The following is a 15,689-nucleotide window of genomic DNA, read 5'->3' as shown; positions in this document are numbered from 1 at the left end:
GCACAACAGTCTGAGCCCCTGGAGAGCACTGTGAGACCCTGGAGCACTGTGTCACACCCTGGGGCACAGTGTGACAGCCTGGAGCACTGTGTCACACCCTGGAGCACTGTGTCACACCCTGGAGCACAGTGTGACAGCCTGGAGCACAATGTCACACCCTGGAGGACAGTGTGACAGCCTGGAGCACTGTGTCACACCCTGGAGCACAGTGTGACAGCCTGGAGCACAATGTCATACCCTGGAGCACTGTGTCACACCCTGGAGCACAGTGTGAGACCTTGCAGCACAGTGTCACACCCTGGAGCACAGTGTGGCACCTGGAGCATAGTGTGAGACCCTGGAGCATGATGTCACACCCTGGGACACCGTGTGACACCTGGAAAATCATGAGATACCCTTGAGCACAGTCTGAAAACCTGGAGCAGGATCTGACACCCTGGAGCACAGTGTCACACCTGGATCACCGTCACACCTGGATCACTGTCACATCTGGATCACACTGTGACTCCTGGATCACTGTGTTACACCTGGATCACTCTGTCATACCTGGATCACGCTGTCACACCTGAATCACTCTGTCACATCTGGATCACTTCCACACCTGGATCACTCTGTCACACCTGGATCACACTGTCACATCTGGATCACTGTATCACACCTGGATCACAGTGTCACATCTGGATCACGCTGTCACACCTGGATCACTGTCACACCTGGATCACAGTGTCACACCCAGATCTCAGATGCCCCCTGGCCCTCCCCAGCCCGGCAGGACTCACTCAGCTCCTCGGTGCTGCCAGGGGCTGTTTCCTGCCAGCACAGGCAGCATTCCCACCTGGCAGCAGCATTCCCACCTGGCAGGACCATTCCCACCTGGGAGGACCATTCCCACCTGGCAGGACCATTCCCACCTGGCAGCAGCATTCCCACCTGGCAGCAGCATTCCCACCTGGCAGGACCATTCCCACCTGGGAGGAGCATTCCCACCTGGCAGGACCATTCCCACCTGGCAGGAGCATTCCCACCTGGGAGGACCATTCCCACCTGGCAGGACCATTCCCACCTGGCAGCAGCATTCCCACCTGGGAGGAGCATTCCCACCTGGCAGCAGCATTCCCACCTGGCAGGACCATTCCCACCTGGGAGGACCATTCCCACCTGGCAGCAGCATTCCCACCTGGCAGCACCATTCCCACCTGGGAGGACCATTCCCACCTGGCAGCAGCATTCCCACCTGGCAGGACCATTCCCACCTGGCAGGAACATTCCCACCTGGCAGGACCATTCCCACCTGGCAGGAGCATTCCCACCTGGGAGGAACATTCCCACCTGGCAGGACCATTCCCACCTGGGAGGACCATTCCCACCTGGCAGCACCATTCCCACCTGGCAGGACCATTCCCACCTGGCAGGACCATTCCCACCTGGCAGGAACATTCCCACCTGGAAGGACCATTCCCACCCAGAACCAGCCCTGCCCATCCCTGTGCCATCCCTGCAGCTCCTCAGCCTCTCCCACTGCCTGGGGGACACGGAGCCTTCAGCAGTTCCCTCTCTGAAGGCGGATTTTGGTTCCCTGCCTGGAAAAACAGTAGGCGAAATAGTCAACCCTTAAATTCGAACATGTGTAAGTTATACATCTTATTTCCATTTTGGAGCAACATTCCCTTCGTCAGACATGAGGAAAAAATTACCATCTGCCTTGGAATATCTCGGTGGAGCATTTATCTCCCGGCCATGATAACTGAATTTCAGGCACTTCTGCCTCCCCCCCTGCTCAGGTTAAGAGACAAATTTGTTGAGTGTCCTGCTTGGAATTCTTGCCAGCTGAGCTCAGAGGGTGGGATTTATGCTCTGTCACTGTTCTTACCCTGCAGGGAATGATTCCCTCCCAAACCTCTTGGCTTCTTGCAGAGGAGGACGGCTCTGGGGTTAAAGCATGGCCTAAACTGCCCTGGAAATGGCTCTGGGATTAAACCTGGGCCTGCTGTGCAGAGCTGTGCATTAATTCCCCCCTTGGAAAGGTGAGTGCCCTGCCCTGGAAGTCTGAGATGGGATGTGCTGTGTGTGCCTGGCAGGCTCAGCCCCGGGCTTTGAAGGGACTGAAGGCAGAACTGCACAGTCCCTGCTCCCTCTCTGGCCTTTGCAGGCTCACAGCTCTCCCAGAGTCTTCCCACGGCCTCAGCTCGGTGCCACCTGAGCTGCTGGATGTCCCCTCTTCATCATTCCAGCACATCAGGAGTTAAACTGGGGCCAGAGCCTTTTCACACCCTTTGAAGTTCCTGACTCATACCTGGGGCATGCAAGATTCACAGATTTCCTCACCAGCACTATTAATCAGAGATTAATAGTATAATAGAATAATTAGTAGAATAATTAGTAAAATAATAGAATAATAATAGAATAATAATAAAATAATAGGATAATATGATAAGTAATAATAGAAAATTAGAATAACAGAATAATTGAATAATTGAGCAATAGAATAATTGAGCAATAGAATAATTGAACAATAGAACAATTGAACAGGCTGTGTGGAAGGAACCCACAAGGATCCCCGAGTCCAGCCCCTGTCCCTCAGCAGGACACCCCAGCAATCCCAGCTGCTGCTCCTGGAGCTGTGGCAGCTCCAGGGACAGACAGACAGGTCCTGTTCAGCCCTGTCTGAATCAGACTGTGCTGCCTTTGGCTGCTCTCTGGGGCAGCCCTGTCACTTTGGGTGGGTGTTTGGTGACCCAGGGGCAGTGATGGTGACCCAGGACATTGGTGGTGACCCAGGACACTGATGGTGACACAGGGACAGTGATGGTGGCCCAGGGCACTCGTGGTGACCCAGGACACTCATGGTGACCCAGGGACACAGATGATGACCCAGGACACTGATGGTGACCCAGGACACTCATGGTGACCCAGGGACAGTGGTGGTGACCCAGGACATTGGTGACACTGATGGTGTCCCAGGGCACTGATGGTGACCCAGGACATTGGTGGTGACCCAGGACACTGATGGTCACCCAGGACACTCACTGTGACCCAGGGGCACTGGTGGTGACCCAGGACACTTATGGTGACCCAGGACACTCATGGTGACCCAGGACACTCGTGGTGACCCAGGACACTCACTGTGACCCAGGGCACTGATGGTGTTTCAGGACACTCATGGTGACCCAGGACACTCATGGTGGCTCAGGGGCACTGATGGTGGCCCAGGGGCACTGGTGGTGACCCAGGACACTCATGGTGTTTCAGGACACTGGTGGTGACCCAGGACACTGATGGTGACCCAGGACACTCATGGTGTTTCAGGACACTGGTGGTGACCCAGGACACTGATGGTGACCCAGGACACTCATGGTGTTTCAGGACACTGGTGGTGACCCAGGACACTGATGGTGACCCAGGACACTCATGGTGTTTCAGGACACTGGTGGTGACCCAGGACACTGATGGTGACCCAGGACACTCACTGTGACCCAGGGGCACTGGTGGTGACCCAGGACACTCACTGTGACCCAGGACACTCATGGTGTTTCAGGACACTCATGGTGGCCCAGGGGCACTGGTGGTGACCCAGGACACTGATGGTGACCCAGGGGCACTGGTGGTGTTTCAGGACACTGGTGGTGACCCAGGACACTGATAGTGACCCAGGGGCACTGGTGGTGACCCAGGACACTGATGGTGGCCCAGGGGCACTGATGGTGTTTCAGGACACTGGTGGTGACCCAGGACACTGGTGGTGACCCAGGACACTCATGGTGGCCCAGGGGCACTGGTGGTGACCCAGGACACTGATGGTGGCCCAGGGGCACTGGTGGTGGCCCAGGGGCACTGGTGGTGACCCAGCTCTCCCTTTCCCTTGCAGGGAGTCCCCCGTGGACTGCAGTGTGAAGTGTGGGAAGCTGGTGGGAGCGGGCAGCGAGTCCAGCCCCATGAGCTACAGCACGTACATGGATGAGAAGAACGGGCCTCCCCCCAACATGACCACCAACGAGAGGAGAGTCATCGTCCCTGCAGGTACCCCGGGCAGCTCTCCTGCTCTGCCTGCTCGAGAGCTTGGCCACTTGGTTTATCTGCCCCCAGAGGAGTTTTCTCTCTTACAAACCACATAAAAAATATCAGAGTTTCTGGGCAGTGGGAATTCTCATGTCCCAGTGCATGAGCTGAATCAGGACAGGCAGCAGATAATTGCTGCTCTTTCTTTTTCATTTTTTTTTTTTTCCTGGAATGAAGTGTTGTTTTGGTGTGCTGAATCAAATCCATCTTCTGTCATGTGCTAGAGGAGAATCTGCTTCCTGGGACACGCAGGGGATGATCAAAGAGGAAAGAAGTGGGCCCAAGTTATAACTCCCCTGGTGCTCTCAGGATCCAGCTGCACTTTCAAGTCTCACTGATTGATTCAAAATGAGCTATTTTGTTTCCTTTTTTGTTGTTGTTGTTAGAAGTAGAAACCCAGAAAAATTATATTTTGCAGGAACTGCGTTATCCTTCCAAAAACTGTCACACAGGAACATTCCTGTCCAGTTTAGTTTGTGTTTGGTGTCCACATCTGCTGCCTGGAGCTGGCAGGATGCTCTGGATGCACTTGGACACTCAGGGGTGAAGCCTGAACCTGGAGTGAGGAGCTGTTTCCCTCTCAGGTTTATAAACAATATCCAAGCAAACAGGGCCAGGAAGTTTCCAGCACAGGAGCCAAGGCTGGCCCAGTGCACAGCCCACAACTTGCCCAAGGGTTTCTCAGGGCAGGGGGCTGGGGCCAGAAGGAAATGCACTCGTGGAATTCAGCTCCTTGCTCTTGACCATGAACAGATGACAACTCCCAAGCATTTGTTTGCCATTTGGGATGAAAAGGAAAAGCTCAGAGTGAGTGCAGTGAGGAGAAGCCAATAAAAGGTTGATGGCCAGTCTGGGGCCTGTTGGAGCTGATGTTTGGGAGGCTGGCTGAGCTCCCTGGGGAGAGCAGCACAATCCAGTGACAGCCCAGTGTCACTGCAGAGGTGGAGCTGGCACCAGCCCCTGTGCTGCTGAATGCTCCAGGGGAACATTTATCCCCTGTGTTTGAAAAACCAAGGGTGAGCTAAAGTTCAGCATTGTTGAAATAGGGGGAATTACTTCCAGTGCCCCCAGTGGAGGAGAAGGTTTGGAATCTCCTCTTTGAAGGAAAGGGAAGAAAAGGACTTTTCCTTCCCTTATGACCATCCACAAATCAAACCCTTGAGATACTTGTGAAGGAGCAGAGATTTGGGAGACAGTAATGAACATCATCCCAGATCTCTGGCTGCAGAGACACGGCCCAAGTCATCCAAGAAAGGCATTTGGATATTTTAATTTAATCCAGAACGGAGATTTATAGCGCATTAGGGTGAAGATAAGCAGGAATAATGTCACATTAGGCTTACAATAGTAGTCATAATGAGCTCTAAGCCATGTTTCAAGAAGGCAGATTTTCAGACACCATTCAATGTCTTTTACAGTGTTTAAAGGGAGGCCACACATTGACTCTGCCCTCTGGATGTTGGGTTGTTTTCAAAACTGAAGACAAATAAGTCTTTCAATTAAAAAAAAAAATAAATCTTTCCTTGAATACTTGCATTGTAAAACTTGCAGCCTTTTGCCAGTGCTTAGAAAGCAGAATTTCAATTAACTATTGCCAAAGCTTGAAGGAAATCCATCTGTCGTTCCTAGAGCAGACTCGCAAAGGTGTGGGGTTGTGAATTCCTTGTTCTGAGCTCAGCTTTCAGCAGCCCAGGTTTTCTGGAGGTTCAGTGGGAAAGGTCTCAGTTACAATTCCACTTCCCTTGCTGCCAGTTCCCTGCTTGGGGCTGTTTTTCCCAGGCTCAGGTGCCCAGGAGTGCCAGGTGTGGGCACTTCCTGAGCTTGTGTGCCCGTCCCACAGCTCGGGGGCTGATTGCTGTGTAACCACGGCTGCAGCCTCTCCTCTGCACGGCCGAGTGCAGCCGTCAGCACAGCGATAACGGAGCCACAGCTGGAGCCACAGCTGGGGCCACAGCTGGAGCCGGGGGGGCCCGGGCAGCACACCCACCCTGCCCCACAGCTGGAGCCACAGCTGGAGTCACAGCTGGAGCCAGGGGTGCCCGGGCAGCACACCCACCCTGCCCCACAGCTGGAGTCACAGCTGGAGCCACAGCTGGGGCCGGGGGTGCCCGGGCAGCACACCCACCCTGCCCCACAGCTGGAGCCACAGCTGGAGTCACAGCTGGAGTCACAGCTGGGGCCGGGGGTGCCCGGGCACACACCCACCCTGCCCCACAGCTGGAGCCACAGCTGGAGCCACAGCTGGAGCCAGGGGTGCCCGGGCAGCACACCCACCCTGCCCCACAGCTGGAGTCACAGCTGGAGTCACAGCTGGAGTCACAGCTGGGGCCGGGGGTGCCCGGGCAGCACACCCACCCTGCCCCACAGCTGGAGCCACAGCTGGAGCCACAGCTGGAGCCGGGGGTGCCCAGGCAGCACACCCACCCTGCCCCACAGCTGGGGGATGGGGAAACAGGGGAGCTACAGCTGTGTTCCTGCCCTGGGGCAAATAACTGACTCACACCAGGCTGCTCTGTTTTAGCAACACCATTTTATTATTTTATTTTATTTTATTTTATTTTATTTTATTTTATTTTATTTTATTTTATTTTATTTTATTTTATTTTATTTTATTTTATTTTATTTTATTTTATTTTTGGAGTCCCTTTGCTGCACATGAGTTCCCCCATGCTCAGGGTTCCTTGTGCCAGCTGTGGGGCTGCCTGCACAGAGCTTGTTCCCCCTGCCAGAGCAGGATCAGGAAATTCAGTGTCTGCTTGGGAAACAGGGGCTCTGCAGGGCTGCAGGGAGTGTGGAGGGGTGGGGGTGTGTGTGTGCCCACCCTGTGTGCCCATCCCTGTGTGTGTGTGTGTGTGTGTGTGTGTGTGTGCCCATCCCTGTGTGTGCCCATGTGCCCATCCTGTGTGTGCCCATTCCTGTGTGTGTGTGTGTGTGCCCATCCCTGTGTGTGCCCATGTGCCCATCCTGTGTGTGCCCATTCCTGTGTGTGTGTGTGTGTGCCCATCCCTGTGTGTGCCCACCCTGTGTGCCCATCCCTGTGTGTGTGTGTGTGTGTGTGTGTGCCCATCCCTGTGTGTGCCCATGTGCCCATCCTGTGTGTGCCCATCCCTGTGTGTGCCCACCCTGTGCCCACCCTGTGCCCACCTTGTACCCACCCTGTGCCCACCTGTGCCCACCCTTGTGCCCATCCCTGTGTGTCTCCATTCTGTGTGCCCATCCCTGTGTGTGTGTGTGTGTGTGTGTGTGTGCCCATCCCTGTGTGTGCCCACCCTGTGTGCCCATTCCTGTGTGTGTCCATTCTGTGTGTGAGTGTGTGTGTGTGTGTGCCCATCCCTGTGTGTGCCCATGTGCCCATCCTGTGTGTGCCCATCCCTGTCTGTGCCCACCCTGTGCCCATCCTGTGTGTGTGTTTGCCCCTCCTGTGTGCCCACCATTGTGCCCACCCTGTGTGTGTCCATTCTGTGTGTGCCCACCTGTGCCCACCCTGTGCCCACCTTGTACCCACCCTGTGCCCACCTGTGCCCACCTGTGCCCACCCTTGTGCCCATCCCTGTGTGTGCCCACCCTGTGTGTGTGTGTGTGTGTGTGTGTGTGTGTGTGTGTGTGTGTGCCCACCCTGTCTGTGCCCATCCTGTCTGTGTGTTTGCCCCTCCTGTGTGCCCACCCTTGTGCCCACCCTGTGTGTGTCCATTCTGTGTGTGCCCACCCTGTGCCCACCCTGTGTGTGTGTTTGCCCCTCCCCTGTGCCCACCCTGTGCCCACCCTGTGTGTGTGTTTGCCCCTCCCCTGTGCCCACCCGTGCCCACCCGTGCCTGTCCTGCAGACCCCACGCTCTGGACGCAGGAGCACGTGCGCCAGTGGCTGGAGTGGGCGATCAAGGAGTACGGGCTGATGGAGATCGACACCAGCATCTTCCAGAACATGGACGGCAAGGAGCTCTGCAAGATGAACAAGGACGACTTCCTGCGCACCACCTCCCCCTACAACACGGAAATCCTGCTCTCCCACCTCAGTTACCTCAGGGAAAGTGAGTACTGCCCATCCTGCAGAGGTGGGGACAAACTGAAGCGTTCTGTGTGTGCTAAAAGTTACACTTTATTGTAAGAGCCCTTCTAAACCTGCCCAGAGTTGGACAAAAAGAGATAAGGGGTGGGAGAAAAAGAGTAATGGGGTAAAAGGGTGGTGGGGTAATAGCAGAGGGAGAGAGGAAGAGAAGTAAGAAGAGAAAAGGGAGAAGAGAGTGATTTCCCATTTTCAATACAATAAATCTTCTTCCATGATGAATATTCTAATTTCCACTAACCAATGCAATACAAGATACAAATTCTGTAGCATTTACAGGCAGCCTATAGGAATCCTTATATTAACATAATGTGTTATTTTAAACTCTAAAAGCTGCTCTTTGGACGTTTGGAGTTGCTCTCTGGCCGAGGGCACTGTTCAATCAAGAGGGGATTGCCTTCAGGGGCCATCCTGTTGTTTCATGGTAGTTCAGCAACTGAGGCTTTCCTGTTGCATCTTCCCCAACACCCTGCCCCACCCCGACCCTGCTGGGATGTGGGACCCCCAGGGCAAACCACAGAGAAAGGCAAGCAGAGAGAGCAAACGGGGAAACGAGGAATAAAACTGCCTTGGAAAGTTTAGATGAACACAGATGGAGCTACTGGTGCTATCAGGGAGGTGAAGAAGTGAGCAGGGCTCTGGATGAGATTAGATAAGTCTCACAGATAACAACATCTGTGCATGTGTGATAAAAATACACATATTTGCCATGGAGATTAAACCTGACTTTAACTGATTTGTGTCAGGCAGATGATTCTATAGCTGTGCCCTCTCATAAACAGGACCCATAACTGGTCAGGGCTGGAGGTTTCCTGTGCTCCTGCAGGCCCAGGTTTGTTAGAGAGAGCTGAAAATCCAGGAGTCATTCCCCATATACAAATGTACTGGAGCAGATGTTGTGCAAATGACCCAGGACTATGAGAAAAAGGTTGTGGAAGCTCTTATTGCTCCTTTCTGCCCCACACTTGAATATGGGATGGATCCAGTTCCCCTTTTTGCTCTATTAAGCCCAAGCCCAGGAGCTGTGAGCAGTCTGGAAATTATCCATTATCCCAGGAATGATCACCCTGGGGACAGCACACCCTCTGATGGGTGATGGGAGTCTTAGATTTCAGCTTTTCCAAGATTTCTGTGCAATCATGATCACATCCACAGCTTCCAAATGTCTCCTCTTTGCTATAAATGGAGCTAAAAGCATTTCCTGTTCCCCATAAAGGTGTGCTGAGGGTAATGGTGCTGTAATGACCAGAGGACTGGAGCTGGGCCCCACATGCTCTGCTGTTTTTCCAAGTGAAACAGCTTTCATAGGAGTATCATTATTTAAGCACTCAAAAATCAGGAGATGGTGCCATAAATCAAGGTGGGAATGCAAGGAGAGGAAGGAAAAAGTGTATTTTCTCCACTAGAAAATCCAATTGTGATGAAAAGGCAGCTGGAAATGTCTCCTCTGGCCAGTGAAGCAAAGATACAGAACTTAGGGTGCTTCTTCCAACTTTGCTGGAAAGTTGATCTCCCTCTACCTAAAATCAGTGGGAGTTTCACAGATTCCAGTGGCACAGGAGTTAGATCACAGATTGGTGATGTTATTTTTCTTGAGAAGTCGAGCCAAGGAAATGATTCACAACAAAAAAACAAACTGTTGGATTGGAGCAGTTTCTGTCCCTCATGACTGGCCAATGAAACGATTTCCCATCCACAATCACTGGCAAATTCAATTCTGTTTCATCAGCAAAGAGCTGCTGGCCCACAGGAAGCTTTCAAAGGTTTGCACACTTTCCTGGGAAATAGGAAGGCAGTTCTGTGCTTTGGCCAAACCTGCTGACTGGGGAAATCAGGCACTTGGTAACCAGAAACGCTTCTAAATTCCCACCAGATAAACCTGCAAGCGAGACACTTGAATTGTCTTATTGATAAGGCTTGAGAATGGACAGAGAGAGGGGTTGGGTGGGTTCAAAGCACAGGAGCAGGCTGAATTTGGGCAGCTTGGCAGAGGAGTGGAATTCTCTAGGTGGCATCCCCAGGTTCATCCCCAGTTTGTGTCCCGTTGTCTGGGCTGTCCAAAGGCACTACCAGGGGAACTGCAGCGTTCATCTCATGGCATGAGCCCAAAATTTCAGCTGTTAACTGAAAGGTTGGTGGTTCGGGCCCACCCAGGGACGCCAAATGTTACATCTCGAAGTGTCTCCTCAGACCTGAGATCACCTTTGGAGGACATGCAGGTGGTCTGGAACCCAGCTCTTTCCAATGCCCATCAATGAGAGATTGCAGGAGCTGTTCTTAGAGGTTTCCATGGTTGTTTATTGTTCCTTATCTCAGGAATGCTTTGCCCAGTGAACAGCAGTCTGCTCGCCAGACATCCAGGGCAGAATCTGCCTGGCAGAGGCAGGACTGATCTTTTATAGTCTAAATTATGTACTAGGTATTTACAAATGACCCCCAATACAATACAATCTTGTTACATGGTGCAGCTCTGTTCTCATCCAATCTAAAAGTGCCAGCGTGTCACCCAGCATGGATGACACGGAGAAGCAGGAGGAAGAGGTATCCACACCCTCAATTCTCCATGTTGGCCACGTGTCCCTTATCACAAACATTCTAGAAATCTGCTCATTCTACATTCTAACAGTCTAATTTACACTCTATTTATTTTTGCAGCTTGCATTTCTTCTCTCAATGTTGGTAAATTGTTCCAAGCAGTTAAATCCAGCCCCTGAGACACCTGGGTCTCATTCGAGGGTCTTTGGGGACCCCACCAGGGGGGTCTTAAACCTTCCAGGGAAGCCAGAGGAACACTCTGGGCTCCCACAGAAATCCTGGGTTCAGTGGCCACCTTTCCCATCTGCTCAGGAACAACTTCCTGCTTGATGCCAGCAGCCCTTGGGTGCTGGAGTCTGGTCACACTGGTCTCCATGGCCAGCAAGGCATGGGGGCACGCTGGCACCCAGGACAGCACTGCCTGGGTCACACCTTGCCTTTAAACACCAAACCTGGGAGGTTTTGCTCTCTGCAGGGTGGCACCATCCTGCCTTGTCACTGGGCCTCCTTTGGGGTGGTGGATCTGTGGGGCACAGCCACAGCCCAGCACTGCAGCCCTGCTGCAGCTCCAGTGTTTGTGATCAGCAAAACATCCTGTCCTGCCAGGGTGGTGCCTGCAGTGCTGTTAATCCAGTGCAAAACCCGAGGAGCTGTGCTGGATTCAGGCAGATTACTCACTCCTTTTTCCCAGGGAATTCAGTCCCAGTGCATCCCCAGCTTTAGGAGGAGGAATCTGTGTGTGCTGAGCCCCAGATGTGCTCATCAGAGCAGCTCCTGTCTGCTGGAGCTGGGCAGAGCATCCCTCCTTGCTGCACCATTCCCAGCCCCAGGACAGGCTGCTCTGAGTGCTGGTGTCACCTGCTGGAGTCACAGCTTCAGAGGAGCTGATGGCTTTTCCACACCACCTTCAGTGCCATGGGGACATGGGCTGCTATTTTCACGAGTTTTCCCCTTTTGGAAGGGTGTTTGTCCCACAGACATTCAGCTCCTGCCTGGGGTAAGGAAGATTTGGGGGAATTGCAGCCCTGCAGGCTGGATTGCCTCTGCCCAGGCTCTCTAAAGGTGTTTGTGCTCTTGGGATGTAAAGCTGGATATGTGATGATTCATGAATCCTCAACTTCAGAGTCTGTTTCCCAAGAAACAAAGCTGATCTGAACTTTCTGAGCTGTTTGCTCACCCAGCAAGGAGAAATGAGCTTTCCCAGAAGGTTTTCAGCATTTTACACTCCTGATCAGGGTGAAAACTTGCTTAAAGCTGCTGCTGAAATACATTATTTTGGCACATATATGAGTCCAGACTGAAAAAATAAACCAGCAACATCTGCATGACCTCAACAAAAGCTCAGTCTCAGTTTTAGCAATGGAAGGTTCAAGGTGAGCTGTGTAATGCAGCTGAGAGTAACCCAAACTCATCCCACAGCACCTCTAATCTGTGGCTTAGGCCGGGATCAGAAGGGTGCAGTTGTTTCCTGTTGCCACAAGCCACTGAAGCTGGCAGGAATTCTGGTGTCTCATCCTCAGGAGATTTCAGAGTGCAGAGCCCAGTCCTGCAGGACTCTCTCCCAAACATCCCAGTGGCTTTTTTGGGGAGCTCCCTATCCACCCCCTCAAGCAATCATCTTTTTTTGCATGTTTCTTTTGGTGCCCTCTCCAAAATCCCGAAGCCATGCCTTGATTTGCTTTCTTTTTGTTCATCCCTACACACTTTGGGGCTCCAGATTGATCCTTCTCCAGCATATTCTGCCTGGTGAATCCTCTCCAGGCAGCTGCTGGGCAGGGAAGGGAGTTCTAGAAGCATCCATGAGGACCAAAAGGAGCTGAGCTGCCACCTCCATCCTTTCCCTCCTGCTGGGGGCCAGGGTGTGGGGTGTGCACAAAGGAACCTGAAGGGGAAAGAATGAGGCTGTGGTGAGAAGGAAAAACCTGCCCAGTGGTTTTGAGCCATGTGTTAATGCCAAAAAAATACTCTAAACTCCTACAAATGCCCAACAAAACCATCCTGCCAAGTGCAGCAGGAGCTGGGTTCCAGCAGGAGCTGGGCAGGTGGGGCCCCAGGGCTGGGGAAGGTGATGGTAAAAAAAAGATTTTCAAATTAAATAAAACCCTGAGACTGCAGGACCAAGGTGTTCCTGCCCCTCTGAAGGATGAGCTGCCTTGTGAGAGGGAAGGGGTTATGGGGAAAAAACTCTCCTGGTTTTCAGTCCTTCTCCATCTTTTTGCAGTGAACACAAGGGAAATGCAAGAGAGGGAAGGGTGGGGGAGCCATGGGATAAATAACGTGTTCAGACATTAATTGTGGGAGAACAGCCCTCGCTGCATTAACCCTGGTCCTTCCATGGTGTCACTGACCCGGGGGGGAACAGGAACAAAAGTGAAAATTCATCGCAGCCAAAGCTCTGCCCCCGAAGGAGAGAGGGAGGAGCAGCCTGGCTTCTGTCTGTCTGTCTGTCTGCTTCCCTCTGCCCCGATCTGGGTCTGCCTCTCTCCCTTTCCCTCCTCCACTGGAACCCTTAATAGGAAACACATTTCCCTCTCTGTGGTGTCCCAGCAGAAACCTCAGGCTGCCGGGCAAAGGTGAGAACTCGGGGCGATTGAAGCGGGGGAGCCGCTCCTTCCCGGCGGCTCGGGCTGCGTTTTTCCGCCCAAAGCAGCCATAGGTTGATCCTGCTCGGTGCTATTCATCACCCCACCCCCGCCGCCCCAGCCGCTCCTTTAGTCATAGAAAACCACGTTTCTGAATTCCCCAGCACTTCCCTGTCTGGCAGGGGGAAGCTGGGCTGGGCGTCGCACTCAGGATGGCTTTAAATAACCCGAAAAGAAGAGAGTGGTGGACAGGAGTTTCCCCGCAGATATTCGAGAAAAAAATGCCAAAGCCAGAAACCATCCTCTGAAAACATGAGTTACGTGGACAGAGTTGTTTCAATTCCTGAAGCTGCCGATCTCTCCAAATATTTCAGCCAGTCCCTTTGGCTGCTGGCAGCTCTCAGAGCCAGGGTGCCCTTGGGATCCCTCTGAACTCTTCACCTCCTGCTCACCATCCATCCTGGCCTTAGGAAACATCCCCTGACTCGCAGCATCTGGGACCATCCATCCTCCCCTCCCAGCTTTGTTTCCCAGCACCTCCTGCCTGCGTGTCCTCCCTGCTCCGTTTGGGGATGGACCGAGCCCACAGCAGCACAGGGCCAGCATCCCCAGCACCTGCAGGACCCAAACCCGGCTGGGACCTGCCTGAGCTCAGCTCCAGGGCAGGGAGATGCTCTGTGGGCACTGAGGGGCTGCTGAGGCTCGGGAACGAGGGGCTGCAGGGCTCAGCTGCTGCTCAGGATGCTGCAGCTCAGCTCAGCTGCAGAGGGCTCAGGGGCAGCATCCCGTTCTGGAGGGGAAAAAAGCCAAAAGCACCCTCAGGGCAGGGTTGGAGCTGCTCCAGCACATCCTCAGGACAAACAGGGCTGTCCCTGAGCCAGGCTGCTCCGAGGAAGGCGAGCCCTGGGGCTGTGTGAGCACACTTCACCATTTCACGCTGCCTTCCCTGAGCTCCCCCTCCATCTCCAGGGGAGTTTGCAGCAGAACCAGAGGGAAATGCTTCACAAGGAACATTATCCCCCCAGGCTGAGCAGAACAGACCCTTCCAGTGGGTTCTGTTTGTGCTGCACGTGTGGAAAAGGGCTCAGAACCCAGAGCTGCTCCCCGTTCCCCAGAGCACGGGAGATGCTGGAATCCCACCAGAGCTGAGCAGCTGCTGGCCCCAAACCAAGCATGTGACACTCTAAAAATGGCCAGGTCCTGACAGTGCAGTTTGTGCCTTTTCTCCTGCCTGTTCCTCAAACAGGAAATTTCTCTGTCACAGCTTCTTCCTTATCCTGTCACACAGTCTGTGCCACAGGCATTTCTGGAGGCTGTGCTGGGATAGATTCTGATCAGTTTTCAATGGGGGACATCAAGGCTCTTGGTGAAGGAGACAAATATCTTTATTTTTTGTAACTGGAGAAACAGCAGCATGTGTGACCTGCAGCTACCAAGCTTTCAGATTAATTTCATAGAAAATGTGTGCCTAATTAGGATCAAAATTAGCTTTTTTCATGCCATTAACAACATTTCCTGCCTGCCCTCATGGTTCCCCTGGCAGAGTGTGCCCAGCCTGCTCTGAGTCCTTTTCTTTGCCTTGCAGGTAGCTCACTGCTGGTCTACAACACTCCATCCCACACAGATTCCTCACGTCTTGCCACCAAAGAAGGTCAGTGTTGTGCATATAAATGTCCTGGGTTGGGTTGGGTTGGGTTAAAGCTAGACCTTGTTAATAGTGTCTTTGGCATGGAAATATTCTGCTCTGCTCTGCACCCACAGCAGGGCTCAAAAGGAATAATCCTCCCTGTGCTGCCCCACTCTGCTCCCCCAGCCAGCACCAAAGGTGTCACTGTCACTTGTGCTCTGCTGAGCTGGTGAGCTGCTGGCACATTTCCTGTTCCTCATGTGGAGAGCTGGAATCTCACAGACAGCAAGGCCTGAGACACTGTGAACCTCTGAGCTCACAGCTGAAAGGATAAAACCTTCTCACAATAAATTTCACTGCTGTAGAGACCACACAGGTATTCTAAACCCATCTGTAGCTCCTTTCAAGCAGCAAGGAAAACCAAATCTGTCTTTTTGACATTTTGGAATAGTTTGATTTTATTTCCTGTTTCAAATAACCCTTTTTAATTTTTTTTTTATCTAGTAGAAATTCTGACCATGTAGCTCTAGCTTAGAAACCTTGAAGTTTCAAAGTTGATAACCCTGTTGAGGCTCCTTCCAGCTTTGGAGTTGTTTTTGTGCACTTCAGCAGGTGTTTCAGGTTTTCCTCTGCAGCTGCAGCCCTGCTCCTGGCTCTTATTTTTATTGACAAACTGGACTCTCAGTCAGGATAAAGCTGTGAGCAATGGTGTGATGGGTGTGATCACAGAATCCCAGAGTGGTTTGGGCAGGGATAGGATGAGGCACATCCCTAACCTGCACAGAGAAGCTGAATTGATAAAGGCCAAGCAGGGTGACAAAGAGCAA

At 52.7% G+C, this 15,689-nt stretch overlaps 1 protein-coding gene across 4 annotated transcripts in view; it reads left to right on the top strand.

The window, feature by feature from the left end:
* FLI1 (Fli-1 proto-oncogene, ETS transcription factor) overlaps nucleotides 1-15,689 on the top strand; it is a 91,131-nt gene that overhangs the window by 56,794 nt on the left and 18,648 nt on the right. For all 4 annotated transcript variants that reach the window (XM_056509575.1, XM_056509577.1, XM_056509576.1 and 1 more), the window contains 3 exons: nucleotides 3,866-4,017; nucleotides 7,880-8,083; nucleotides 14,821-14,886. In XM_056509575.1, coding sequence (XP_056365550.1) covers nucleotides 3,866-4,017; nucleotides 7,880-8,083; nucleotides 14,821-14,886 — 422 coding nt within the window. The remainder of the gene's footprint in view (nucleotides 1-3,865; nucleotides 4,018-7,879; nucleotides 8,084-14,820; nucleotides 14,887-15,689) is intronic.

This window comes from Oenanthe melanoleuca, chromosome 24 (genome assembly GCF_029582105.1).
Source record: "Oenanthe melanoleuca isolate GR-GAL-2019-014 chromosome 24, OMel1.0, whole genome shotgun sequence".
Lineage (NCBI taxonomy): Eukaryota > Metazoa > Chordata > Aves > Passeriformes > Muscicapidae > Oenanthe > Oenanthe melanoleuca.
This window is presented reverse-complemented; position numbering and strand designations above follow the sequence as displayed.